Source organism: Augochlora pura, chromosome 10 (assembly GCF_028453695.1).
Source record: "Augochlora pura isolate Apur16 chromosome 10, APUR_v2.2.1, whole genome shotgun sequence".
In the NCBI taxonomy this organism is placed as follows: domain Eukaryota; kingdom Metazoa; phylum Arthropoda; class Insecta; order Hymenoptera; family Halictidae; genus Augochlora; species Augochlora pura.
In genome coordinates this window covers 7572255-7600230 of record NC_135781.1, presented here as the reverse complement: position 1 = coordinate 7600230, position 27976 = coordinate 7572255, and the positions used below count along the sequence as shown (strand labels likewise).

At 39.7% G+C, this 27976-nt stretch overlaps 1 protein-coding gene across 5 annotated transcripts; it reads left to right on the top strand.

Annotated features, from left to right (window-relative positions):
• The first annotated feature begins 149 nt into the window (after positions 1 to 149).
• On the top strand, positions 150 to 26288 carry Syt1 (synaptotagmin 1). 5 transcript variants are annotated; one of them, XR_013494916.1, is made up of 11 exons: positions 150 to 409; positions 8495 to 8615; positions 8697 to 8822; positions 9687 to 9832; positions 9914 to 10012; positions 10624 to 10818; positions 11424 to 11600; positions 12439 to 12690; positions 15309 to 15529; positions 24767 to 24888; positions 25400 to 26288. XR_013494916.1 is itself a non-coding variant. In XM_078191937.1 (10 exons), exons 2-9 carry the CDS (start codon positions 8498 to 8500, stop codon positions 15501 to 15503), a joined length of 1308 nt encoding a protein of 435 aa, XP_078048063.1. In that variant the 5' UTR covers positions 150 to 409; positions 8495 to 8497; the 3' UTR covers positions 15504 to 15529; positions 18523 to 18936. The 5 variants fall into 5 exon arrangements, 4 of the variants coding, with proteins under 4 accessions (XP_078048063.1, XP_078048062.1, XP_078048064.1 ...); XM_078191937.1 differs by lacking the exons at positions 24767 to 24888; positions 25400 to 26288 and adding an exon at positions 18523 to 18936; XM_078191936.1 differs by lacking the exons at positions 24767 to 24888; positions 25400 to 26288 and adding an exon at positions 16189 to 18936.
• Positions 26289 to 27976: the final 1688 nt, after the last annotated feature.

Genomic DNA, 27976 nt, shown 5'->3' with positions numbered 1-27976 from the left:
ATCTCCGGCGTCGGTGGGTGCCGGCGGCGCACGCGTCGGCCCGCCGCACAAAGGGGGTTGACGGCGCAGAGCGTCGGCTCCGTCGAAACGGCGGAAAACGTAACGTGTTTTATCGATTTCGTCGGATCGGCCATGTTCGTGTCCGCCAGCGGTCAGGCGCACTCGTGTCCCACCTCGAGAGACCGTGCCACCGATAGATTTTCCACCGTCTACGTCGTCGTCGATGTCGCAGGGCGTATAACGATGCGCTTGTAAAACGCGACCGCCCGTGTTTTACCTACCTCGAGCAGCGACTGTTCTATCCGTTTTTCGCAACGACTCGGCTCGCCTGACGCCAGTTCGGCGAGGAACCAGCCAGGAGAGGAATCCAACCCCCGTTTCTTGAGCAGGCAGCCGACTAACAACCACCGTGAGTAAACGTTTCCTCCGTCGCGTAACCCTTGCCTCGCACCCTCAGCTTTCCCTTTTCGAACTTGACGCAATTCGCCCCCTCGATTTCCACTTCCGACTGCACGTTCGTTTCGTTTTTCGTGGCAGCCAAGGAACGAATTCCTATCCGTGGCTAGCTTCTACGGTTTCCTAAGCTTTCTTAAGACGATTCGCCGTTATCCTACCATCGTCGAACCTGTCCACGGTTTACACGATTTATCGTTACGAACGCGAACGGAATCGCTTTTCGGGAATTTCGTGGGGAAACGTTCGGTTCCTTTCGCTGACCTTCCGCTTCCAATATAGCCTCGCGCTTTTTGGGCTACGTCGAAATCTTATCTCATCTTCGATCTCGTCGTCCCACTGTCCCGCACGAACGGCATATAACGGCGGCTCGTTCTGTGACATTTGCCAGCGCGTTCCGAGGGAAGTTTCTCTCCCCCTTCGACATCTCCCTTCATTCGGCCGCAAATTAGTCGGAAACTTGCCGAGATCTTCGCGGGTCGTCAATCGTGCTAAACGGGAACGTTTCTCCCTTTGAACGCTGCGGGACGATTTCCTTCGTGACGAGTCAGCGTTTACGCCTCCGTCTCTTTCGTTTGTGTCACGGCTGGTTGAACAGACGACTTGTTTGCCGAATGTTGATCCTTCGTGTCGCTCTAATTCCATTCCTCCGGTCGTTGCAGTAGCTCGATTGACCAAAGCCGTCCGAAACATGTCTCCCGAAACGCGTGCGAGTCAATCGATCCCTTCCCGGCGTTCTCTGCGTGAAATATTATGATCCCGATTTTCTTTAGGGTTCGCGGCGATACTGGCCCGCTTACGTTCCCCTCCCGAATAACTCCCCTGAATAGATGCCGATGGAATATTCTTTTCACCGGGCTAACCCTCTTTTCTTATCACTCCGCTGAATTTACTGACACGCTTTTCGCCCCCCCCCCCCCCCCCCCTGAGTGCAATTCACGATCGAACGAAACCACTCGGCGAGCTTTCTCCGCCGAGAATTTCCGATCCACGTTCTCTTCTCGGCGGAGACGTCCATCGGCTTTCGATCTGCGAATTTGTCCGTTTGTTTATCGACGTCCGTCCCTCCCTACTATTTTATTCTCGACTGTCCAGCGTGTTATATTTTCAAGTTTATTCCCGTTCTGGACACGATGCCCATTGTTTCAAGGAGAGTTTAATCTTTCAGTTAACGATTTCCCTGCGTTATTGTCTCCCATGTGACAGCATATACCGCGTTTAAACATCCAGAATCCTGTTTTATTTTAGATACGTGGGCGGCGAGCAAGAACATTTATCTGTGTACGCGTTCACGCTGTACACTTGCCATATTTTGTAGTTCCCTTCGGTTCTGTCGTTGCTGCTTTTTTTTTTAAATATTTCCTTTATTGTTCGATCGTTCGGCGAATGTTTCAATGAATCGATGCGTTGGTATTTGGATCACGGGCTTCGATATTTCAATTACACGTTCGTGTTATTTAGAACCAATTCTCGTACCTTATGAATTTTCATATGCGCATTCCAATATTCATGCAGCAATTTATCTAAATATAATATCAATGATTTTAACGCAGCGTTTTCAAGTTTTACCGATCTCCATTCTATTTTAGGAACATTTTGAAATTTCATCTCTTTGACAATTGTATTGTCTTAATTTCTGAATACATTGTTCCTATAAAGACTATGTTAATGGATTAACATTAAGTTACCTCGTAAGTTCGTGCCGTTTATTTTTGTATTGCATGAAATGATGTTTTAATATTATCTATAAAGCTTACGAGAAAATGTAGGCACCCTCTCATTGCCAACTAAATATGTGATCGAAAGAGGTGACGAAAATAGACACGCATTTCACTTATTATATTATCGGCTATTGAATACAAATTTTGTATACAGTAATTTAACCGCCAGTGCCTGTTAAATGCTTTCTACATACAAAACCGAAGCATAAAAGTTTAGTCACCCAATACCTTGCATTGCTGTAACGCGAGAATTATAAACGTACAGCGGCACGAACCTATGGGACGATTTGATACAAGCGCAGGGAGAATAAACGGTGCAAGGAATTGTACGGCTGAAGTATTATAAACAAAAATTGGTGAGTACAAGAAAGGGTCCATTTGTTCGAGAGGCTTTGCGTACTCTGGCCAGTCATCTAGCCAAGAATGGCTCTGACGATATCGAGGTCAGTCGATAGAGAAATGATCGTTATCTGAGAGAATCGAAGCAACCGTTGATTTAAATAAGTCAGGATGATGCTTGGTTATGAATGTAATTAACGTTCCCCGATGGGAGAATCTTCTCGATACCTTTGCGTTGTTCCTGATTTTCAAACAACTTAATATAGCAGACATTTATCTTCTCGCACGAGCTGTCGGGACCGTTGCGATTACTAAGAATTAAGCGATTAATTATCGATTGCTTCAATCGGATCCAACGTTGTCATCAACACATTCTTATTTTCTGCTGTGCGCGTAGGCGTGGCGTTTATCTAGCAGAAATTGAATTAAAACGGGCGAGAAAAGGTATTTCAAAATCGGGCCACGTATTTAATTACTCCAAATTTTAACAGACTCGCATTATTTCTTATATTCGACGACGCCCGTTTTCAGGGAACATCTCGTGCATAGCATATCCATGTCGAAACAGAGATCGAAATAAATTAACTTATTATGACATATTATATTAAAATTTGTGTTAACCGATAGATTTTAAAAATTAGCGTAAAATGTCACGTCCTATTCGTAGCAGGCAAAGGAGGTCAAAATTAAAATAACCCATCGCCCATGCGATTTTATTCCTGCCAAAAATAGCTCTTGATTCCACTTTCCATTATCTTGTTTAATAAAAGCGGAGAACAATCTCCTAACGAAGAATAATCTTCTAATTTCTTCAACGATGGGAAAATTCGCTCGATGAAATTACGATCGTCGATGTGAAATCAAACACTTTTGACTAATTCGATTAATTCGTCGCATTAACTTGTAGCTTATTCAGCGTTGCGAGCAATCACGTATTCACTGATTCTGCAGTAAACATCGCGTCAAAGGGTTTAACAAGTTAAATCGTTCTTGCTTCGAACAGTAAAAATGTTTACGCTGCGTTGTTATCTCGATGACAATTAGCACATGTAACGAGCCTGTACATAGTTTATGGTGTGTCTACACGCGATACTTAGAATTAGCCTGAAATAACTTCATCTGTTTATTTAAAGCTATAACCCTTTAAGTATAAGGCGCATGAAGTGACCATTAACCGGAAATACGGTGACTTAACTTTATAACGTTTTCATTAAACACGATTTACGATATCGCTCTAAATTGCTTACTGATATTTAAAAGAGAAAAAGAACAAATATAATTGATACGGAACAGTATAGTTAACGACGAGAATCGACATATGTTTCTTCACGCCTACTTTTAATTACTTTGGGATCGCACAGTAATTGTCGTTTAATTTTCTCAATTTTAATAGAATTATTATTTTGCTGTCACATCATTTTTGTTTACTTATTTATATATGATTTATTATTTTATAGTATTTACTTTATGTTATAGAGTAAACGAAATAATTATACAAGTAATGAAAAGTTAAAATATAACGCGATTGAAAATTATAAAGAGGTAATATTGCAATTTCTTCGAGTCAATTTTCTGATTAATTTGTCTGTTCTAAGACGGGGGTCGCCATGTTGAGAAAGATATAGCAAGCTTAAGTAATGGACGGTATTGAGCCGTGAAGCAAGGATTATTTTTAAGCGAGCTATATCGCATTATAAAAAGAAATTGTCTCGAACAGGACTTGGAAAGTGTTTCAATCGCGACTGAAGAAACGCGACAATGGCAGGGCGCTATAGACGGAGGGACCAAGACACTATGGTTAATATCATTGGACAGTATCTATAAGCGTACAGTTGTATCGATTTAAGCTTTGACTAGACATTTCTTCGTGATTATAGAGGATATTCAAGTAAAGGCCACATTCTGTTCAGACTGTGAAGCACGCTCGGTGCTCCAAGATAATCGAACACACAGTCCACTAAATTTCATTGAACACTGCGATTATTCCCAAATTGAATGTTCACGGTCTGCACACAACGTAGACTAATTCGTCTCCAACCGCGCCTTTGGCGGATGCAGCGAGTTTCAATGCTATAAAGGATTAAAGTATTCGACACTATTATCATTCGCCTCGCCATAATTTGAAAAAGCGATCTTTATCACTTTGTTTTCACTATTCTATTTTTATTGTCACTTTGCAATCACGTCTCAATGATTTGAAAAGATTTAACATTTGATAAAACTTTATAACAATACTTCCTACAAATGATTCGACTTTTTCATTTAATTTTGTGTTTCAAAATAATCATAAGCATTTTTATTATTATTTCATAATTACATCTTCTTTATTTTATAGAATTCGATACTTAAATCCAATGAAACTTTATAATAACATTCTGTAGAGATAATGTCATTTGTTCGCCGTAGCTCTGTGTTTTAAATTAATTAGAAGCTTGTACACGTCTCTTCCGTAATTATTATGATTTTATTGTACTTTCTCGAAACCTCTGCAAAAGTTTACAATTCACCGAACGCCTAATTAAAACGGAAATGCGGTAGGTAAATGCAGGTAAATTCTGTTTGTAAATTACAGTGTATAGAAGAACGTTTCCTTTTCGTACTGGATCGTAGTTTCAATCGCGAGAACGTATCAACAGTATCCCGCTCTTGATTCTCGTCTTACATTGTTATGGAAAATTATCCCTTAAACTTTGTCCCACCTGTTGCTGAACTCCCTTGTTACAGGCAACAATAGGGAAGATTCTACGATCGCGTGTTTGATTGGCGAAGCACATATCTGTCTTATTCTCTACCAGCTATCTATTAATTAGACCTACGTTACGTTATATGACGGATCGACATCGGTGTTTGCGAGCAGTTCGCGAACTAATCGCGGACTCCGTTCACCGGCAATGCGGACACTTTTACGAGTAACCGGTGACTCGCGGCGAACTCGGCGCACAGCGCTTGGTACACGAATTTTGCTGTTCGCGAATAGAGAACGTCTACAGCCGTGTTTTAACCTCTTATGCACGACGCGCCGCTATACTGGCTTACGTGAATGTTTCGTGCTTGACTCAATTATTTTATTAATTATTAAAGTAAACGATCACAGTGAAAGTGTGTATGTACAATACACTAAAAAAAGAATATATGTCATTAATATTGTATATAGATATATGGAAAAAATGTATATTAAGAAAAAATGGTGATTTAGTTACGAAAAACTTTATTCGCGCGAAATTCAGCCGTGCCTAAGAGGTTAAGAATCACGCGAAAACAGAAAATTTCCCATAGCCGAAATTACCGTCGAAAAATTGATATCACTTAGTATAGAATTATACCGATTAAAAAGCTCTTTTTTACGAAAATGATTTCTTCTAATTTTTACATCTATAGCGAACTATTGAGCTTGAATCACTCACGATCGAAGTTGCTAATTGACGAAGAGATTATTATATAGAAACGATCTCGTACGATTGTAACGTCGATTAATTCTTCACACTTTCTACTCGCATCATTGTTGCGAACGCTTCCATCAAAGCGTGAAACCACATTTTCCATTAATAATTATCTAGACACGATCTTAATACCACAGTTATTGAATCTGAAGCATAGGCGCCACGTATATGCGAAAGCAGCTTTTACGTTGAAAGGTGATATTAAATTATAAGAGATAACGATCGCCTGGGGAAATGCGTTTAAGTCGGCTCTGGATTCTGGAGTGGCTCGTTTTATCAGCGTCGACATCGATTTTTCAACTAATTATAAGTTAAACCTATTCGGCCGAGAGGGAGCTCATCGCAATAGATAAAATTGCTGAACAAAAAAAAAAAAAAGCGATGGCGACGGTCTGGTCATTGTTCTCTTACTTAACCGCCCCGACGAACGAACAGAAAGAAGCTCGTTCGAATGAAATTATTGTTCAAGAATATTGGACTGTGCTATGGAATCGCGGTTCTTGCGATCTTTACAAGCGATTCATTAAAGTTCAAAGATTTTATCGCGGTTCGATACGCGTCTCAGTGTGCGGTTGCCTTATTTAAGAGAACCCATAACATTATTTAATAAAATAAACGAGTAATACAATTATTACTGTTAAAGTTAGTATTACTGCTATGTCTCCTTTTCGTTATTTGTTTTCTTCTTGCGATACATTAGCACGACACTCCTTGCGTCCGTCATTTTTCGCAACTGCTTCAAATCGTATTCGCAGAATGAATTATTTTTTAATTCTCGGTATTTCTATTCCACCAGATAATACGGCGATCGCGCTCCGGCCATAACGACTATTTAAATCGTGCACGAGTTGCTGCAACTTGCAATCGCTATGATATGCATGCGGACGTAATCTATGAATCCGGAAACATGCTCTTGATTGCACAATGTTTCCATCCAGTGCTCGTTCATACGTCGCGTTCCGCGTTTCTTTTTCGGCACAATACCGATCCGATACGTTCGCCGGCGGGTTGCAGGCATCGTTACGACGTTGGCTGATTGAAAAATAACCCTGTCGTTCTTTACAATACGGTGTTGATTGTAAACAATCAGTGTCCACACGCGACGGTAACAAGATTGATCAAAACGACGACCACGGCAGACTATAACGGAATAACGGAAACAATAAAGAGAACGCCGAGGTAAATGTCACGGTAATGCGACGAAAATAACGCGTGCGCGAATCCAGCCGCTGGCAATTGTCAACTTTATTACCTATGCTCGAGTACCGCAGCGCGCGAGGTGCTCGCATCGACGAGAGAAAGTTTCCCTCCGAGGAAATAAAACTTTCCACTGGCGAGCCCGGAGTCCTTCGGCTCTAAGCGCTGTTATTTACACGTGAATTTGATTAAGCTTGTTAGGCGACAAACGCTACTCGCGGGGAAACTCGATGAGATGCAAATCAGATTTTATCGAAATCCGCGGAACGTCTAGTTGACTAATTAGTATGATAAAATTTGTCTTTTCAATTCCAGTTTCATTTATTATGTCAGCTCGGCAGCGAGGTTTTTAGAGAGATTTTGATCTAACGTGTAGTAGCTACGGTTTCTTTTATAACTACGTTGACCAACACTTCTTTGTACTTGATAATATCTTTAATAATCTTTTGGACCTCGTGACATTTGGTGATATTAAGCCAATCTAAATTCCGAGAGCATTCTTTTATAATGTCAGCACGGAAGTGGACTTCGCAGAGTCGGAGAACTTCGCTTAAATTATTAATGAAAACAATGGACAATAAAAGACCGGTATATGGGCCTTGCAAAGCTCTGAATAGAGACACTCGTGGGTGAAAATTTGAAATCACGAACGAATTTGAAAACGATCGGTTTGACATTTTTTAAACTATGCCAGGACGCTACCCTTGAGATTCACGAAATCGATTGATGAAATCAGTGAATACAACAATGATCAAGCTAGATTGTTAGGTTCTAAGTAGGAGGAAACACAACTGCCTTAAACCGCAAGATTAGTAATAGTGATTCACAACTCCCGACGCAGCCATGTTTTTCTTCGCATAGTGTGCTGGAAATCAGAGCGACGAAGTTTCCCCGCGATAATTTCGTCGAATAATTAATACGAGCGTTTAGTAGATTATGTATTGTAATATCATCGCCGGCCGGTTGTTACAGTGCAAAAGGTGAATCGCCGAGACCGCAGATGCAACGCGGTGTACAATTAACGGGCATCGACCCGATGGCATCAGAGATTACATTTGCGGCATCGCAGGTCGGTTAATGTTTGTTAATCCGTTTCGCACTGTCCACAACGCTCGGGACGCCACGTTAGCGATCTTACAATGAAACGTCTGTTCGGCGGCTGCGTGTATACGGACGGAAGGAACAATAGCGTGACAAGCGACAACGGCAGACGAAATTAATGCGAGCGATTCAGAAGTTTAGCGGATTATTGCCGCGTTGTTCGCAGCGATTACAGGAGACGAAGCGATCCGGAATATCTTCGAACGTACTAAATTTTTGTTCGTTGATCTTTTTTCGGTGCAGAAAATGCCTGTCACTAGGAGAGGAGAAGAGACCATGACGGAGATTGTATCGGAAGTTCCATCGGAGGAGGGCGAATCGACGTTGAAAACGATGCTGAATACAGAAATAACAGTGAAAGATGGTAAATGAACGATTTAAGATTCCTTGCGTAACTTGAAACTTCGCGGGCGCTTTGTTCTGATACGGATTTATTACCTTTCAGGCACGGATGCCGAAGTGATTACCGAGAACATCGAGAAAACCTTCGAAGACGAAGTGGTGGATCTCGAGAAGAAGTTGGCAGAAGAATTGGGCATACCGACATGGGGCCTCGTAACCATTTTTATAGGTATACACGACTATAACCTAGAAAAACAGCTATCAACGAATAGAGTAGCATCTAGATAGCTACACCGTTTATGAAATTTAATACTCCGATTCTTTTCGAACGTAATACATTTTCTTAGCCCGAACAAACTAACTTGAAATGGCGTGATCAACGTTTGGATTCATTGGCAAACGTTTCATTCGATTAATGAAATCGTTGATTTGAAATTAAGTATGAACTTTCGATGAGACGTTTCTTAGAAACTGATGCGCGCGATGAACTTTGCCGAGCGTATTTTCCGAAACGTGCGAATTTCGATCTCGAAATATCAAAGGAGTCTCGTAATAATAGCTGCACGGTCGCGTATGACATTCAAACGCGAAATAATCGAAAATGTTCGATGCGAATGGATCCGAACGCGCGCAGAAAGTATTTCTGGACGATGAAAACAGTGCAAAGAAACGACAAGATACAGAATCCAGCGACCGTAACACTCGTGGGTTCATTATGTTTACTCGTCTAATCGACAACGAAACTTTACACTTTCAGAACATGCAGACATCGCAGACTACTGTTCCACAGCCGGATCACAGTAACGAATGTAACTTACTCTGTTCCAGTTGCGCCGAGTTAACGATTGACCGTGTCCCACATATTTTACATGCAAACGCCACGATTTATACATTTCATATTATACTGATCGTAGAATAAACAAAATTCGAAGCGAGTGTTTCCGCATTTCTGAATCGCGCTTGTTAGATTGCGAAACGCCGACGATCGTCTTAGGGATATCATTACGATCGGGCGTACCACACAAAACAGGCTTCCTTCGGTCGCACACCATTTTTAATTCGATCGATTTCTCTTTTCTTTTCGCTTGAGTAGTCGTAGGCGTATTAGTTCTCGGAATCTGCTTCTGCTGCATAAGAAGATGCTGTCGCAAAAGACGTGGCAAGGACGGGAAGAAAGGTTTGAAGGGAGCGGTGGATCTGAAGTCCGTGCAGCTGTTGGGCACCACGTACAAAGACAAGGTACGTCTTCGGTGTTCCATGACATTATGTAGATGTTAGACGCACATTCTACACTCGTGGAATCCACTTCGATCTGTTAAGGTCCAGCCGGATATGGAAGAGCTCACCGACAACGCGGAGGAACCGGACGAAGCTGAAAGTAAACAGAGCGAAGTTAAACTGGGGAAGCTTCAGTACAAGGTATGCCGATAGAGTTTCCAGTTTACGAAGATCCACCGCGAGAGAAAACGAGTTAGTTGATACGGAAAGTTCTCCTTTTTCTTGAACTTACTTTCGAAAGGATACCAATCGTGACAGCCACGGGTGTTGCACCATACATCCGGATAGTCCGACGTCTAAACGAACAAACGCCGCAGTGTTTCTAATTTCTAACATTCGGAACAAGCTTCCGATCTTTTACTTTTTAACAATCCAACATTCGCAACGCACTTAAGGCACTTCGGGCGAAGCCTTTCGTCATGGTAACAAACTTGGGAAGTAGTTTCGAAATTAGTTTAAAGAGCTGTCGAACTTTTAAACTCGTCGGATCGATGTCTACATTTCACGCTTCGATAGAAAGTTCACCGACGAATTTTTGCATTTTTCCGTCTTCGCTTTCCCGTACGTGCCAGACACTATTAACTTACCGCTAGAGACTAAATGGACAAAGTTGAATCCAGCAATAGTACGAAAGATGTTATCGGAGCATCGATCGAACGGGAAGTCTGCGTAAAAAAACGTAAACTGTAACGCTAGAATTCTCGTCGAAGGCCTACGGTTGCTCCGGCAATAATTGTTCGGAATAATTGCAGCTCGAATACGATTTCAACACAAACAGCCTGGCGGTGACAGTGATACAAGCTGAAGAACTGCCAGCCTTGGACATGGGCGGCACATCTGATCCGTACGTGAAAGTATACTTGTTGCCGGACAAGAAGAAGAAGTTCGAAACAAAAGTGCACAGGAAAACGCTTAGTCCAATCTTCAACGAAACTTTCACATTCAAGGTAACTTTCCGCGGCGATCGATTTACGAAAGATCTCGCGATAGTACTTTATCGAATTTTACATCGTGCTTCGAATCGATGAATTACGCTTCGTGGCACGGTATTACATGATAAAGAAATTTACAATGCGAGCAGACAAACCATGTCCGCGGCATAGGAGTTGCTTATCCTGCGATGTACGACCTCCCTCGATCAGACAAATTCAGCAATGATTATTACAAATTAAAGAGGAGACTTTGCTCTTTAAAATACGCTAATTTTCATTGTTGTACAATTTTGTTGAACCGAGTTATGATATTTCGAAATTAAAGAATTTCTAATTTTGCGATAAAAACCTGAAAATGAGTGTCTCAGCCTAAACAGACAGTGTGAACGTTAAATTCTCTGGCTGTTCGTGTTACATTTTAACAACTGAAAATACTTTTACACAGAAAATAATGTAATAAATTTCTTCTATAATGTTCTATAATATGAATGGAAATAAATCCAAGTATACTCGGTCTTACTGTTTTTTATACAGCAACACAAGTCACTCGCTTTTAATGCTCGATATGTTTAATGTTGAAACACAATTCAACGGTATTAACGATGCGTTAATTCTTTTAGGGCGTCCCATATGCAGATGCTATGAACAAGACGCTTGTGTTTGCGATTTTCGACTTCGACAGGTTCTCGAAACACGACCAAATCGGTGAAGTCAAGGTTCCTCTCTGCCAAGTCGACTTGGCTCAAACGATCGAGGAGTGGAGGGAATTGCAGAGCGTGGAAGGCGAGGGTGGTCAGGTAAATAAACGTTTACAATTTTATTAATTGTGTAATTATATATTGTAATTTATTGAGGGGATACACTATTTAGAAATCAACAAAACAGATTTGCTGCGCCGAATTAATTGCACACACCCTAGCTAATGCAAAGCATTCAGCTACAATTTGGAATGAAGCAGATATAATTACCATTCACTCTTCATTGCGTTATTAATTACGAAGCTCTATTTACCGCTCGCAACGTGTCAGGATGTGCGCTTGCCGCGCCAATTGCGATCATCAACAACGCAGAGATAGCCGTTGAAGAACTCGTTTGTTCGTGCTGTGCTTATTCCATTGTGCACGTTTTCCATGATTCATGACGTTAAACGCGACGCTTTTGATAGCCGATGCGTAAATTCGTTGGTTAGCGTCGAATAAAGCATTAAATCTCAACGAATGCAACGCGTTTATTATGCCATACGATTAGATTACCATTGAACTCCTTTATTCCGGCAAACTCGTTCGTTTGCGATGGAATCTGGCATTCTCTCGTATATAGCGAATTATTGATTTTTGGCACGAGCTATATCAAATTTGTGCGCGACGAATATAATTACGGGGAAGTAGATAGGGGATTAATGAAGTTTTGATAGTGAGCTTAGATCGAGTTATAGCGCAAGATTATAGAGCACCTAAATTAACTTCAAATAATCGATGTCACAATTATGCCCATTTGTAATGAGTTACGATCGAAGTTGGCGACGAGTTATTATCGCGTGGTTTCGCAATCGATGTACACGATTTTAAATGTCCCTGATTAGAGACTGCGCGGAAAGTATCATCGACTGACGCTATATCATTTTGTTGCCAACAGGATAATAAATTGGGTGACATTTGTTTCTCACTCCGATACGTGCCCACGGCTGGTAGAATAACAGTGGTCATCTTGGAGGCAAAGAACCTGAAGAAAATGGACGTCGGCGGTCTGTCCGATCCGTACGTGAAAATCGCTCTGATGCAGAACGGAAAGAGATTGAAGAAGAAGAAGACGACCATCAAAAAGTGCACGCTTAATCCGTATTACAACGAATCGTTTACATTTGATGTACCCTTCGACCAGATAAAGGTACGAATCTTCAGCCTTCACCTATTGTCCCCACGTTTTTTTTCTTATTTTCGTTTGACACAGTCAGTCGACACACAGGTAACAGTAACATAACATATAATGCTAAACTATGCTCTCACACCTCTTTACTAACAATTATTTAGACAACGCACGTTTCTTTTCTATTGATTTCATAGACAGAAACTACTACTGCCATATTTTTATTTATTGTTATGTTCAGTATCCTGCTAGAATAAGTATTTAAGTAGTTCTTTTTCAATATTTGATTACGAACGAGCATCTCGTATCGTTGTATATCGATGAAAAGTCAATTACAGGAAATTATCAAATATAATTGGACTGAATAAATTAGACTGAATCGAAAGACTGATTAAGCATAGGCGGAATGGTAGAAATTATATTTTTCGTACGATATGCAAATACAGATGATCCTTGCGTAATTTATAAATCAACCCTTCACGAGGTAACAGAAGTAGGCGTAAGATAGAATATTTTTTGCTATAGCAACCTGTTCGATGTAAAGAATTGCTATGTACATATCCGCATTGCTAATCGTATTTTACCTCATGAAGGGTTGACAATTTAAATGAAACTTTTTTAAAAATGCCATACTTCCGGATTATAAGACTTTTAATATTAGCCATACTTGCATTTCCTCTACGAAATCGCGTAAGCTAATAAATCATGCATTTTTTCAAGCGTTTTAACTACGATTTTTGCATACTTTGAGAAATGCTGCTTTTCATGATCAACGAATTTCAATTATTATCTAATTATCTACTGCTTGCAGAGGCATTGCCTTGCTACGCTTACTTTCTGCTAACTAATTGCATTTTTATCTACGAAACCGTACATTTTGCTTCGACTTCACGTATCTTTTCTAGATGAAAACTCAGATACAAGTAATTAAATATCATTTTGAATTGTACACGTACTTTTCAACTTCTATAAATATATTTAACTTTATGTTTCCTAAGTTTATCTAGTTTTATTATCTCTATAAAAAGTAGTGCAGTTCACTATGAAATTTTGAAGCTTCCGCGATTTTTTTCTTATACTATTATAGGATTACCTCGAAATCACCTGCAATGTCTTCATTGACACGCTTTCAGAGACGCCGACATTGTTTATATATCAACACGATGGAATCATTAATAAATATTTCGTCTACTCTCGTTTCACTGACAAATGTTATTATGACATTTCGTATATGAGAAATATAGAAATTATAAATAATATAGAAATATAGAGACAAAAATAATGTAGTAATATAGAGACAACAATATTGTAGTAATACAGAGACAACAATAATATAATAAATGACATCATAAATATCGATGTTAGCAAAGGTAAAGCAATTTAAGCTGATATTTTTCCGTACAAAATATATTGCTTCTTAAAGTTAATTAGTTGTTTATTATAAATTACATATTAATAGTACTTGTGAGGAAGAATTATTAACTATTTTATTAGTTATAAATAGAATTATAAAGATACATTATTTGTTAATGCTCTAAGGAAATTCAATTCATTTTTCTTCACGATTTTGTAGTTTTTTAAAATTCTCTCTTCCTTTCTTTCATCTTTTCTTTCTTTTTTTTCGAGGTAGTTCAATGGCAATGACTATACTTTTTATATACTAAATATCAAGAATAACATTCGTCGGTGAAATGAGAGTCGATGGGAACATTGTCGGTGATTTCGAGATAATCGAATATTATAAATACCATGTACATAAGAATACAGTAAGTCTTACCACTAATACAACAGAGAACAATTTAATTTATCTTTCAAAGTAAAAAAGTTAATCAAAATAACAAAAGAAAATATCTAGTTAAATCTATATTAAAAAAACATTCAACAAAACAGAACAGAATACTCTACATTGTTAAAGTATCATATTGTAATTTTTGAAGAGGATCAGGAAATGATTTAGCGATTGTTAAATGAAATTCTTCTTTGTTGTCACACAATATATCTTGGATCAGAACCACGGAACCATAAAACAACAATGAAAGGTAAAACACTTACATTACTACGCTTATTGCAAATCTAACAATTAAAGGCTCTCAGGTTGAAGAAACATGGACACATGTTTAACATAAGAAACATGATTTCTTCTGTTAATAATTATCAAACTTACACACAGACTCTAACTGAACTATACCTAATTTTTCCAAAAATAAGAACAAAGTAAAACTGTTTCACATACATTTTTCTTGCTACATAGAATGAACAATTCGTACACTTTCATCATAAATTTTATTTCTATTCTTTTCATTTTACAATGTATATATTTGCAAAAATAATCAGCGTTAACTGTGATAATTAATATTTGCCGCAGTATTTATTATAATAATTATCTGATTAACGACTGTAAATTCGAACAAGAGATCCCTTAATAATCTTACTATTATCGCTTGGAACGTACTTTTCACTTTTAAACCTTTGACAGTCGAGTCAGAGAGGCCACGATAGTATGAAACTGCATCGGCAGAGACAGAATTTCTGGCCTGTCTGGCACGACGACCTCCGCTGCTCTCAGTCATTATAATCCGGAAGGTATGGCGATATATTTTCCTGTGGGACAATATATTAATGCGCGATTTCGCGTTTAGAAAGTTGAATTGGTTGTCACGGTAGTCGACTACGATCGTATCGGCACCTCAGAACCCATTGGGAAGGTCGTCTTGGGGTACAACGCGAGCGGAACAGAGTTGAGACACTGGTCCGACATGATGGCTTGCCCCAGACGTCCTATTGCCCAATGGCATACGCTTAAGGACCCCGAAGACGGCGACAAGAAGGACTAAAAGGTCGTTGAGAATGTCCAGTTAAGGTAATGCACACCAAAGGTTCTAAGCAGTTACGACAAATGTACAGAAGCAAACTCTTTTCGTTTTCGTTCCGTTCCGTTCGCTTTCGCCCTCCCCGGCCCCGCCCCACCGACAAACTATATATACAAAATACATATATATATATTTCCCAACGATACTCATGGACGATGTACCGGACGAGACAGCATTACCCTGAACAAAAAAAAAAAATACATGGAAACGAAAGAGAAGAACTAACATTAAAATGAACAAAAAAATGGAGAGAGAAAATAATAGAAAAAGGATGCAACGATCATTTCGAGTAAATGGTCGTTTAAATCACAGAAGTAATCATGCACGAAAATACGAGAGACAGCGCAAGAAAGAAACAGAGCGAGAGAGAGAGAGAGAGAGAGTGCGAGAGCTAGAACGAGAGAGAGAGAAAGAGAGAGAGAGAAAGTGCGTATGATAGGGTGGGAGAGAACGAGTGTGAGAGAGAGAGAGAGAGCGAGTAGATACGAATAAAGAGAAGAAAATAGGCACTTAGTAGGTATTAATAATCTATTACTAATTAAATAAACAATAAATAACAGCAAGAAGATTTTAGTATTAACAATATGTTCTCATCAAGTGTAGCGTCTTGTATATACGTATGTATATCTATTATAATATTTCTCTGTAGATGTAATATGGAATGAATTCAAAGAAGAAACAACTAATATGCGTCCTCTTCGAGGTATCTCGACGAAGTATTGAATAATTGCAAGAAAAACATGTGTTTCTCTGACTTCCATTTACGGTTCGCTGGGTGTACTCCAAAGTAGTGGCGTTTCCTTTCCGTCGTTTTCAACCGGAGAACGCGTTTGATAAGGTGTTTATAATTATAATTAACTGCTATTAGCCGATATAAAAGTTATATATTTATACATATGCGTATACTATATATATATATATAACGACGTGTATATAGTATATTCAGACGTATATAGATATATAATGTATACGACGTAGAATTGTGTCTTGAACTGCGTGAGTAGACCGTGTCGTTTCGTTTTGGCGAGTTGTGTTAGCGCGCGATTTGTACAGGCCGATAGTCGTGTTCGTGCAGAGTTACCGTTTTAATTAGGGACGACGAGGACGACGACGACGATACGACAAACGAACGGATCCGTTCCGTAACGGAATCTGGTCGAGGACGCTCCGCGATTCTCCACGTTTATCGAACGCGCCAAGCTTATTCACGATCGGGGGCCGATCTGTTTGGTATCCGATCGAATTTTCGTTTCGTACCCGGTCCACCTTTTCGTTCACGGTCCGTTCTTCGTTAACCCGGCAAAAGGACAATGCTTTCGAATCGCGATATTTTCGTACGGAAAATGACCTTAGTCTATGCGTTACCTGTACAGGGAGCTCCGTCGGTCGAAACGAGCCGGGCAGAATCCGTTGCTCCGGGGGGGGCCGGGGGGCCGGGGGGGCAATTGCGAAACCACCTCCCGCGCGAATCGGAGAGGAACGACGCCGCGTGTCCGCGCGGTTCACGGCTCGTTCGACAGACACCGCACAAGTTTTTGTTATAACCGCGTCGCACGATTGCGCGAGCAAGCGCCGCAAGCATTATTTCGTAGTTTACATGTTTCTTCGAACGGCGCTTGTGTCGCAATCGATCGGCGCACATGCGGCGGTTTGCGTGCGAAACGATCACCGAAGGACAAAACGGGACAGGCGTAACCGTTTCGACGACAGAGCTCTCGGGGAGACTATCGGCGCGGGATCGTCAAGAGAAATCGAACGTTGTCTGCCGAGACGATCTTAACCGATCTACGAACATTCGATTGTCCCTTCAGGCCGCGCCTCCGTTTCAAGTATATACATACGCGTGTACGTGCAACTGTAAACATATTCGTATACATACATATATGTATATTATATATATATATATATATATTTACCGCGTGTTATATATATATACAGATACTGTTACTGTTTTTTCCAAACATAACGGGCCTACCGATTGTACAACTCGCATTATCGTTTTCGTTGACCTACTTCTTCGACAATGGATAGATGAGGATGGAGGGATAAACGTATGGTGATCGTTTGCGGAAAGGCCAACACCCTCCGGTCTCCCGTGATTTTTAATCCGTTGATCATATTATTGCTCCGGGCAGGGTTGCAATGATTTATCGAAATGTTACCGAGAAGAGAAACAATAAGGAGTGCAGAGTCCAACGACCTTGTTTGAATCATTTGAATCGTTATCGTCATTATTATCGTTGTTAACGTAGTATAATTGAAAAAGAGTATGATCAATAAATATTGACAAACCGAGAGATATATTTAAAAAGAACGACGCTCATAGAAAGAAATCCATTTTCGTATTTTCAAAACGAAGAAGCTTCTCGAGTGTCTCGTCTTGAACGTAGCATGTTCGAGGTACCCCCCTCCCTTCCTGATTGAATTTATTCGTAAAAGGCACGCGTACACTCCGCAATAGAAAACACGAACGGACAAATGTAATTAAGCGAACCGTTAGACGAAACGTATTCCTGAAGCGAGAAAAACCTGACGAGAAGTCGAAAAGTTGTTCGGATCGGAGGGTGGCAGCACTTTGTAAATATTCACCAAAAAAATGTCAGAGTAGTGATGAATCCGACGGTGATTCTCGATGTATCCTGGGAATCGGCGAGCAACAAACGTACGGATTAGAGCAACAAAAGACGCGTTCACGCTACACTTGTGACAGAACGACGAACGTCTCGAGATCTACAAGGCATTATACAATATATGCATGTATATGGCATCGAATATACATACATATAAAAATATATATATATATATACATATACATACATCTATATATACAATACACGTATATATATATATATTATTGTACTATATGTATTCTTCGAAGAAAGATAAAGAATCGATTGTTAGAGAAACTGACTTCGTACAGTATTAACTGAGCTCGACTGCTATAACAAGTTTATTGTATTTTATTGCATCGTTGACCTTGAAGCTTCGAATTCGACTGAGGGGAAAGGAAAAATGAAACGGCAGATGAAACGGGTCGGCCAGTACAATAAAAGTAGCGTCTTTTCACGCACGACGCTTGGTCCCGGATTACGGAAACTACGCGGGTTATCGACGGTCCTCGGATGCCGGAGCACTTCCGGCCCGAAGACGCACCGATAACAACAAATCGTTCCCGGCAGTCCTTGATGTCGACCGACGCCGATCCGCACACAAACACACACACACACACACATACACACGAACACGAACACACACACACCACTTTGAAAACGCATTGTTATTGAATGAAAAGAAATCTATGTAAACGGGCCTTAACGCTTTTTCCAGTTTACCTTCCCTTAATTCCTCCCCCTCCACCCCCCCTCCACCCTTCCTTCCCTCCCTCCCTCCTCCGGCCACCCCCACGCTCACACCTCTCACCGATCACCGCATAGAGATACTCTGTAAATATCACCGCCATCGAACATTTCTCGGAGGACCGCCGCGGTCCTCGATAGCCGTGTGTACTTATTACCTATTGTAATTGTTCATTCGTACTTAATCTCATCGTAGCCGTTAGGTGAAAAACTGTTTCCGGGCGAACGGTCCTGTTTTACTCCTCTACCCCGCCCGCCCCCGTCGGCGTTCAGAGAAAAAGAAAAGGGAAAAAAAGATGTTGCACGCGACCGAGCTATACCTTAATCGATCATATATTTACGATATTAACGTACCGATAACGACACACCGTTAGCCGATAACACTACTTGTAAAAAATGAAGTAACGATCCCAGCGAGAATGGTCCAGGATTAGCCGTGAACGTAACGATGCTTATCGTTTTAGCTTTTCATCGTACAAGTGAACGCGTAGCCGCGCGAACCTGCGCGCGCGTTGCGGCTCGTTCGGTCTTGCGAACACGCGTGGAATAGAACAAGATGTTGGACGTTCACCTGAGAACTCTTTCCTTTTCGATTGCTCCCAGATTCTCGTAGTCGAGTCCATTGCACGGTGGTCCGTTCGCGCGGAAACGTGGACGGAATTTTGTCGGTTCGCGTTAAAGTTTGTACGATCGGTGGACTTGATTTGCGTTTAGAATCGAAATTACTCGAGTCTGTATTAAAAAATAAAAGTCACGTCACTTTTAGTTGTTTTGATAATTCTAAAATAATAGAAATATTCCTGAATTTCCTATTTTGCCTATCGATTGTTTTCATAAACGCGTAGATTTGAAGACGCGTTTTTAACGATTCAGTTCGCAAACTGTGTTAAAAAATATTTTCTGTGTTAAAAATTTCCGCGAGTCGATATTGGTAGGGGATAAGGTATAGCTAACGAAGACACCGATTTCGTCCAGATTTTCGTGCGAATCGATCACCGTGCACCGTATATTTGGTTGCGTTACACGAACTACAAAGACCCGAACGAATTACGGACTGTTACCGATGACTTCAGACCTAGGGATAAGCCGATGTTTCATGAAATTCAACGTGGCGAGCATCTCGTTGACCAATTGTAAGATCGATCGTTCAATAGTCTGCATTTCGAGGAACATGGGCTCTTCGGACGCGCGAAGTAACGTGCGCTAGCCACGATAAGATCATTCTTTTCGTTCCATTCGACTGTACATGTAACTGTGGTAGAACGATAGATGTTTTTATTTAGAAATTACGAGCGAGCTCGAAATTATTTTCGCGAATGGCGTCGAACGTTGCAGTCTAAAATTTAAACGTACCATCGCGCTCGGTTCCATCGGTCGGCGCGAAGCCGCCAATTTCGTTTTTCATTGTAGCTTCGTATCGCTTCTCCAGCCGCGCAGAAGGGATCGTTCGAGAGCTCGGTGCGGAGAGTATAGCAAATGATTGAGAATCTGGTCCAGAAAGAGTATAATAAGCTAGCCGAAATAAAATAGAAAACGCGTGCGTGTACGTCTTTGCCGGGCGAACTTGCTAAAATATGTGTATTGCACGCATGCACGGTCCTTGTATCGCTTCTAAACAATACTCAATATCTATCGGACACTAAACGTACATAACGAACGTAGCTTGTAACCTTCCATTACATCATTTTCTTTAGACGATACGGAGATTTGTAAAACCACGGTGTTGCATACACTACTCGCTTAGAAGTACGTAGACAATTGTAACCTCAACGGGTGTCTGACGCGGTCATTTACGGAATTACGAACACATGTCCAACGAGCGATGTTAACCGAATACGAAACTGTAATAGATTACAAGAATCGTTTACAACTTGTCCATCATTGTCGGGCGAAACATTTCATTTGATTAACGATAAAGTCTATTTCCTGAAACAGTGACTCTGATGAAATTGACAAACGGGTAATCGCGGCCGAGAAAACGTCCACATACGTACGAGCGGCGGTGTGTACAGGCGTGTACACACGCGACGCGGAACGTCGTCGCGTAGACGAAACTAACGAAAACACTGATAGAAAGCGAATTTAACTAGCGGTAGTCCCCGGGTACGATGATTAGCGGATTCACCTAAAAATAGCTCGATGTATCACGATGCAACCAGTAAAACGTGGTTCGAGCCGGCAAAGCGGTACACGCATCCGTACGTTCCGTCGAAGAACGCGTTCGTTGATGTATGGGAAAATCGATCGTCGCGTATAACATAAGGTGCATAGAGTAGAGGTGTGTAAATGTAGAATACGTAGAGAGCGCAGATTCTTAGATATATCACATTCCATTCCCCTATCCGGGTCCCGCGATCGAGATCCTCGTCCCGGCGCGGGATCGTGATCGGGACCCGGGCTTCGTCCCGGCGCGCTCCAGAAGCGCCGTTACATGCATGGATCACACTATACTCAACCAGGTTTGGTTCTATCATTTTTTCAGGACCAATTATCATAAACGATTGTATCCGTAGCGCATGTCCGAGTTACGTACTTTACGGCAGCATTGTACTTAAAAAAGAACAAAAAAAAGAAAAACAAGAAAACTTTAACGAGAGATTAAAGAGAGATTTAACCGTTTAAGAGGAAGGCGTCGTGAGCCCGATATCGATCGAGAAGCCCACGAGAGTTGCTTTGCACAAGCGGGAAATGGACGTAATCGTTTCTCCTTCGAACAAACGTTTGTCTATGATCTGATTTTCTGTCCGGTACCGACTGATGTGAAACAGATATTTACAGGTTGAAATAAAAATTGGTTCAGAAACAATCGACCTCATCAGTTACAAACACGACACTGTGACCGGGCGCAGCATCTACTTCTCAAACCCGTCTTTCGATGGCTACCGATCATTTTGTATTTTCGTATGCAATGAAAAGCGTACGCTTTCACGAAATTCTAGTTAAGAACTAACAACGAGCATGAACCTTCTAGAGGATCTAGACGTGTAATTGTTCGGGCTGCTAAATTTTTCTCGAACAAATCATATTAACACTTAAACATTAGGCACTACTTCGATCGTCATTGTGCGCTCCTCCTTTGTTTCTTTTTTATGTTTCGTCGTCGATATCCGATTGGTAGCGAGTAGACGTAGAGGTATATTAAAGAGTCGTCGATGGTAGCGGAACGACCGGAGAACAGTTAATTCTATGTGAAAGATAAGTTGGCCGATCGAAGCAACCTTTATTTTTGTTCGAAATCTCGTTTGAACGCGAGCGGAAATGTAACAAGGTAGAATAGAATTGCGTTTAATACGAACTAAGCATAATTTTTAATCGATCTTGAGGTAATAAAAGTTCATTTTTCAAGTAAGACATTTCGTTGTTCCATTAGTACGCTTAAGTTACGCAAGTATAGTGTACACGAACGACGTCCAGAGTTTTTCCGTTTTTAAAAACATCTCATTTCTTTATATATATATATATATTGTTTATTAGCATCGACGCATTTCCTATTTTTCTTTTGTAAAAACCACCGAAGGCCACAATCATTCTTTCTCCAATCATTTCAATTCTTCTCCGAAACTTTGTCGCGCGTCTTCCAGTGTACAGAAACGTCGTTTCTAAATAGCATAATAATTTCTAAACAGTTTAATAAGCTTGTCGAACTTACGAAACTTCGGAGCAAAGACTAGTCTACAAACGAACATTTTCACGTAGAATCAACTATTTCAAGGTTGCACCAACGCACAGTGCTCCGGAGATTGATTTTTTCAGGTGAAAATCCTTCGATCCGAATATATCTCCTGTGAAACAACACCAAAGCTCCGAGAACCGAGCATATATAATCGTTTCAATTATACAGCCAGATTGAAGCTGCAGATATTTATACGAAATAAAAGGGAACAGAAATATTTCTTTTCGCAATAATTTGAACAAGAGACCTCTTAACGTCCCTCCCCGTTTCCATTTATTCACCTTCGTTACGAGTACGTCAAATTTGCAGTACAATGCCTGGGGTTTAAGAAAAGACAGTTTTAAAAAAGATAATCCGAGGCCTCGGCCTGAAGAAGTCACTGTCCGTATCGCTGTGCGGCTGACTAGTATCACATATTTTAATAATTGATAATATAGTAGCGCATAAAAGTGTCAGTGATCCGGCGCAGTCACCAGTCCGTAGTCGCGCGCGCGCGCTCGCGCGTACGACAGCAACGTAACTGTAAATACGGGCAACGGAATCGTATACCGTATACCATATCATTTTCTAATTGTTAATCGGCGCTACCTGTATCCATGTAACGTCCGAATAGTGCCTTTCATTGCTTTCGAAATGATTTTCGTGTGTAGCGCCGCTGGTGTATGAAGAATCGATCGATGTCGCCGTTCGCGATGTCACGTTTAGAGATGCTACAATAGCTACACCGAATAGGTAGAGAAAAAGAAAGGAGCCACAAGCCAAATTTATTACCGCAGACAGAGAGCACTCATTACAAGTAGCGAGCACATTCTCAATAATACCTACTTAGAAGCGATCGTTCAAACAATTTCGATCAAAGAAAATCGGCATCCGCAGAATTTGATACGAAACGAGCAGACGTAAATTCCGTTGAGAAATATATATAATACATTTGTTTGTGTTAAATTCGACATTTAATATTCGAACGATGTTGTCGCCATTCAGTCTCTATTGTTTCCAGAAACGTTCCTTCTTGCGTACGCGACAATATTCGTTATCGTCCATCGTTTGTTTGGTAATTTGTAATCGTTTGATTATTTGTCGTACGCTTCGGAAAGATTAATGTTGCTATTATTAATGTCGCTATACCAGAGTTCGATGCGTGCAAGGTTTTCGAGAAAAAAAAAAAAGAAAAGAGGAACGAACGGTTACACAATCTTCGTAGGAGTTAGAGTTTTAAAACAGCGAACGCTGATTAACAGTTAACGCTGCTTGTTACGTTCTTCGAACAGGTCATAGAAATAAAAGATTATATTGTATTTGAATGTTCTTAAATGTTTTACGCCCATGTGTTGTTCGTTATTCGTGGATCACGATCGAATATTCCCGTGCGGACTTGTAGTCCCCATGGTACGTTACTTTCATTGTTTACTCGAGGCTTCTAATAAAAGATATACAAGCGACACATTTATTTTCATTAAAACACGTACATCGTGCATGCACTCGCAGCAAGATAACGAATCGTTTTATTTTGGATCGTCGTTTAATACTTCACGTTTCCGTTTTGTGGACAGTGTTTTCATTTCGACGCTATTCGTACGAATTGTACGGTTCACGCGTGGATGCAACGCGCGCGAGAAAGTAAATCGGTAACACGAAAAGATCCGCCGATTGACGCTATCATTGATCGCTGTATCATTTGTCACGAGCGGCACGTGTACGGTTTCAATGAACGACTAAATCGTTGCGGCAACATGGTACTTACATATATATATATCACTGACACGATCATTATTATAGAAAAATTTATGATCGAAGAAACAAAAGGATCTACAAATATTCAAAGCTATTTATATAAATTGTTCCAAAAAAAAACATGTTAAACATTGAATTATAAAATTATGAATCTTACAATTACAATTTTATTTCGTACACGATGCAAACGTTTACCCTGTCTGACTCTGTTTCCAGATTACGTCTGTCCATTATGAACATTGAAATCAATTCATGACTCTAACCAATAAATGTTGAATTATATCAAACACGTTCGCCACGCTCGCAATTAATATTGAATTACACCTAAATGCATCACCTTCCCAACTATTTGTGATCCTCGATCGGCATGAAACGCTATAACGACAAATAATAACATACAAAACGCTGTTGTACACTGGTAGTACAAACGACTGTACAAATATTATATATCATTGTTGTTACAGCTGTTATATAACTATCACTATTACTGTAAACGAAATTTAATGGTCTCATTAGAGCCATGCAACACGCATCTATCCCGGGAAACGATTGAAGTTTCAAAAGCACTAGGAAGCATGTGACACAGGTTATGTCAGGTTAGTTTTGTTGTTGTTATTATTATTATTTTTGTTTTTAATAACGCGTGTGAACACGTAAATTACTCGTTGACAAATTTTCAACTGATACGGTCCTTGCCTCTCGACGATAACGAACTCTTTGTGAAGACGTTGCTACTGTGAAAGGGTCCAACACAAAGATTATACACGTATCGAGGTATCAGTAGACTGTGCCAGCATAAAACAACGATCGAAAAGGATATACATTTAATTAAACGTACTTAACCTAACATTAAAAGAAAACGTAAGAAAATATCTCAAGCGCACACCTCGTTTTAGCCGTTTGAACGCGTCGTTCTGGCTCTCAGGTGAAATATTCAGTGCTGGAAGGTCGATTTGATTTGTCATTTTTTTACCGAATCACGGGAACTGTCCATTTTTTATCGTAGAACTTACGCTGTTCACTGTAGGAGCGATAGAGAGAATTTATTCCTAATTTCATGACTTAAAAAATATGCATAAATATAAAATATATTATAGATACAAATATGATACAGAAAATCGAAGTCTTATATTTCCGAAAGGATGCATCGGCTGCAGCATTATTCTCGATACGAACATCAGCAGATAATGGAATGTGTTCTCCAGCAATTATTGCATTCGATTCAATTTGAAAACGCTATCGTGAGCGCCTCCAGCTTGAAATGTGAATGTCTTAACAACGTGTACCCATTCCATTGCATATTATACATAATTAAGACCTAGCGCTACAGTGTACTGTAAATCCATAGAGGTTATTACTATATCGTACAGTTATTATGTAATAAATATTGTTGTTAACATAAAGCTTGTTTGAGATGAATAATTTCTTTCGGTTTCATTTGAAACTTCGAATCTGGTCTTCTGACCATCTTTTCACTACTTTCTCCTTGGATTTTTATCGTTTCACGTTCTCCCTTACCGCGTTGTGTTAATTACAAAATGTTCACGTATGTATAAGTAATTTGTAAAATTTTACAGACATATTTATTTTAGAAGGTAACTCCATTGAAAGATTTTTAAGGTAATTAGACGTATCTTTATTACATAAGGCAGGAAAATATATATATTGTTTAGTTAATATCATTTTCAAAGATACTAGTTATACGTAGACTAACGAAACAAGTTCGATGTGATCAGTGACGTAGTTTCTTACCAAAAAAAGTATACATTAACAATATAGAATATAAATGGCGTTGTACTATGAAGGTATGTTGTACGGTTTAAAGATAGAAGAGTGAATTAAAATTATGTATTAAAATTAATATTGCGTTACTAAAGAAGTAGCAAGACGTGAAATGAATATTCTGTTTTAAAATATTGTTATATCCGTTTACGCTTAGTCATAATTTGTAATGCCTAAAAAAAAAACCTTTAATAACGAAATAAACATAAAACTACCATACATCGTGGTTGTTTCATTTCTTTAGCATTGTATCTGGTAGAATGGGTTTGACAATAATTAAATATTTCCGTACTTGAATCCCCTTAATCGGGAAAGTTTAATAGGTAACAAACATTTTGGCAGTTGAAAAATATTCGAAGAAATATCCAGCATCAATCCATGCCAGAAGAGTTTATTTATCGTTATAAATATAAAGATAATCGAAGATTTATTAAAAGTACATTACGCACCCTGTGACGAAAATATATGAGCAGGAAGTAAATTTGCCTATTTAGGGATAAAAAGTTATTTTGTTGATACAGAAATGTTCAGGAGATTCTGCAGCATCTAAATAATGCAAAAAAGTACATATGTTATTGCATATATTCAGTACAGATAATTCTTACCGTTATTTCCATGAAGAAGTGTGTCAATTCGGGCACGAATCAATTGCTCCAGAGACTGTAAAAATAGCGCCACTATACATAATGGACATTCGCTCAAACTACTTGCCAGAATTATCTACAGATGATAACTCTGAATGTTTACCACAAATATTAAAACGTTGACTTGTTAAAAACGTTCATTAAAATGCCTTAAATATAGGTAAAATCCATTATCATCATTTAAATGTACACGTGGCTTTGAAATCATAAAACGTGTCTTAATAGAAATGAAGTATACAGAATACTCGATTCTCGCTAAGAACCTTACGAGTAAAGAGATCCATTTACTGGTAACAAAAAATTTGATGAATGTAAAATTGACTTCTATACCTCATCTATATTGTCATTTTTAAGCTAGTCTGAGAAAAATTACTTTTTAAACTGCCCTAAATATATCCTAAAACTGCTGAAAATCTACCCTGTCTTAAATATATTCTAAAACTGTCATAAATCTATTCCAGAACTGCCGCAAATCTACCCTAAAACTGCTCTAAATGTATGCTAAAACAACCCTAAAACTGCCCTAATGTAACCCTAAACTGCTTTAAAAAAACCTTAAAACTGCCTTAAATCTGCTCTAAATCTGTTCTGGAGCTTTCCTAAAGCTGGCTTAAATCGATCCTATAATATCAATACTACCTTAAAATTGTCCCAAATCTGTTCTAAATCCTAAATAAGAAAGTAGATATTTTAGAACTTTGGAGATTGGAAATTAAAGTTGAGAAAACGTTGTTTTCGCTATACTGAATGCTATTTGAAACATATCTTTGTATTGTTGGGTTCACGTTCACGGAACGTGATAAGGAACGGACTAAGGAAGGACTGCATATTATGCAAAGAAAATGATACCATAGTTATTTGAACATGATCGGTTATTATTTATCGTCGAAAAATTGCACGTATCTTGCAACTCGTGATACAGTAATTATAGTACAAAAGGTACTAACGATAATCGCAGGATGATGATACTATAATAGTAACTAAGAATGAAAGGAGATGCGTTGAACGTCGAGCGATGACTAAAACGTGTATTTCTGTATGTCTGTCTGTGTACTTGTGTGGTTCGTGTACAAGGATTCAGAATTAACGAAACAGAAAGTCAAATAAAAACGGAAATTAAACCTGAAATTTCAAAGGTTCAATCCGAGTGACAATGAGTTACATTTGACGCCTCCGAACAACGATGTGTGTACCATATTGACATGGTAGTGAACGCGCGTAATACAGCGACTCAATGGACTGGGACGG

What these genes read in the sequence shown, in the direction of transcription:
- Syt1 (XM_078191937.1), top strand. Translation starts at nt 8,498, where the DNA reads ATGCCTGTCACTAGGAGAGGAGAAGAGACCATGACGGAGATTGTATCG. An exon ending in ACGAAACTTTCACATTCAAG is followed by an intron (nt 10,819 to 11,423) that starts GTAACTTTCCGC and finishes TAATTCTTTTAG; the next exon opens with GGCGTCCCATATGCAGATGC. An exon ending in TACCCTTCGACCAGATAAAG is followed by an intron (nt 12,691 to 15,308) that starts GTACGAATCTTC and finishes TTTCGCGTTTAG; the next exon opens with AAAGTTGAATTGGTTGTCAC.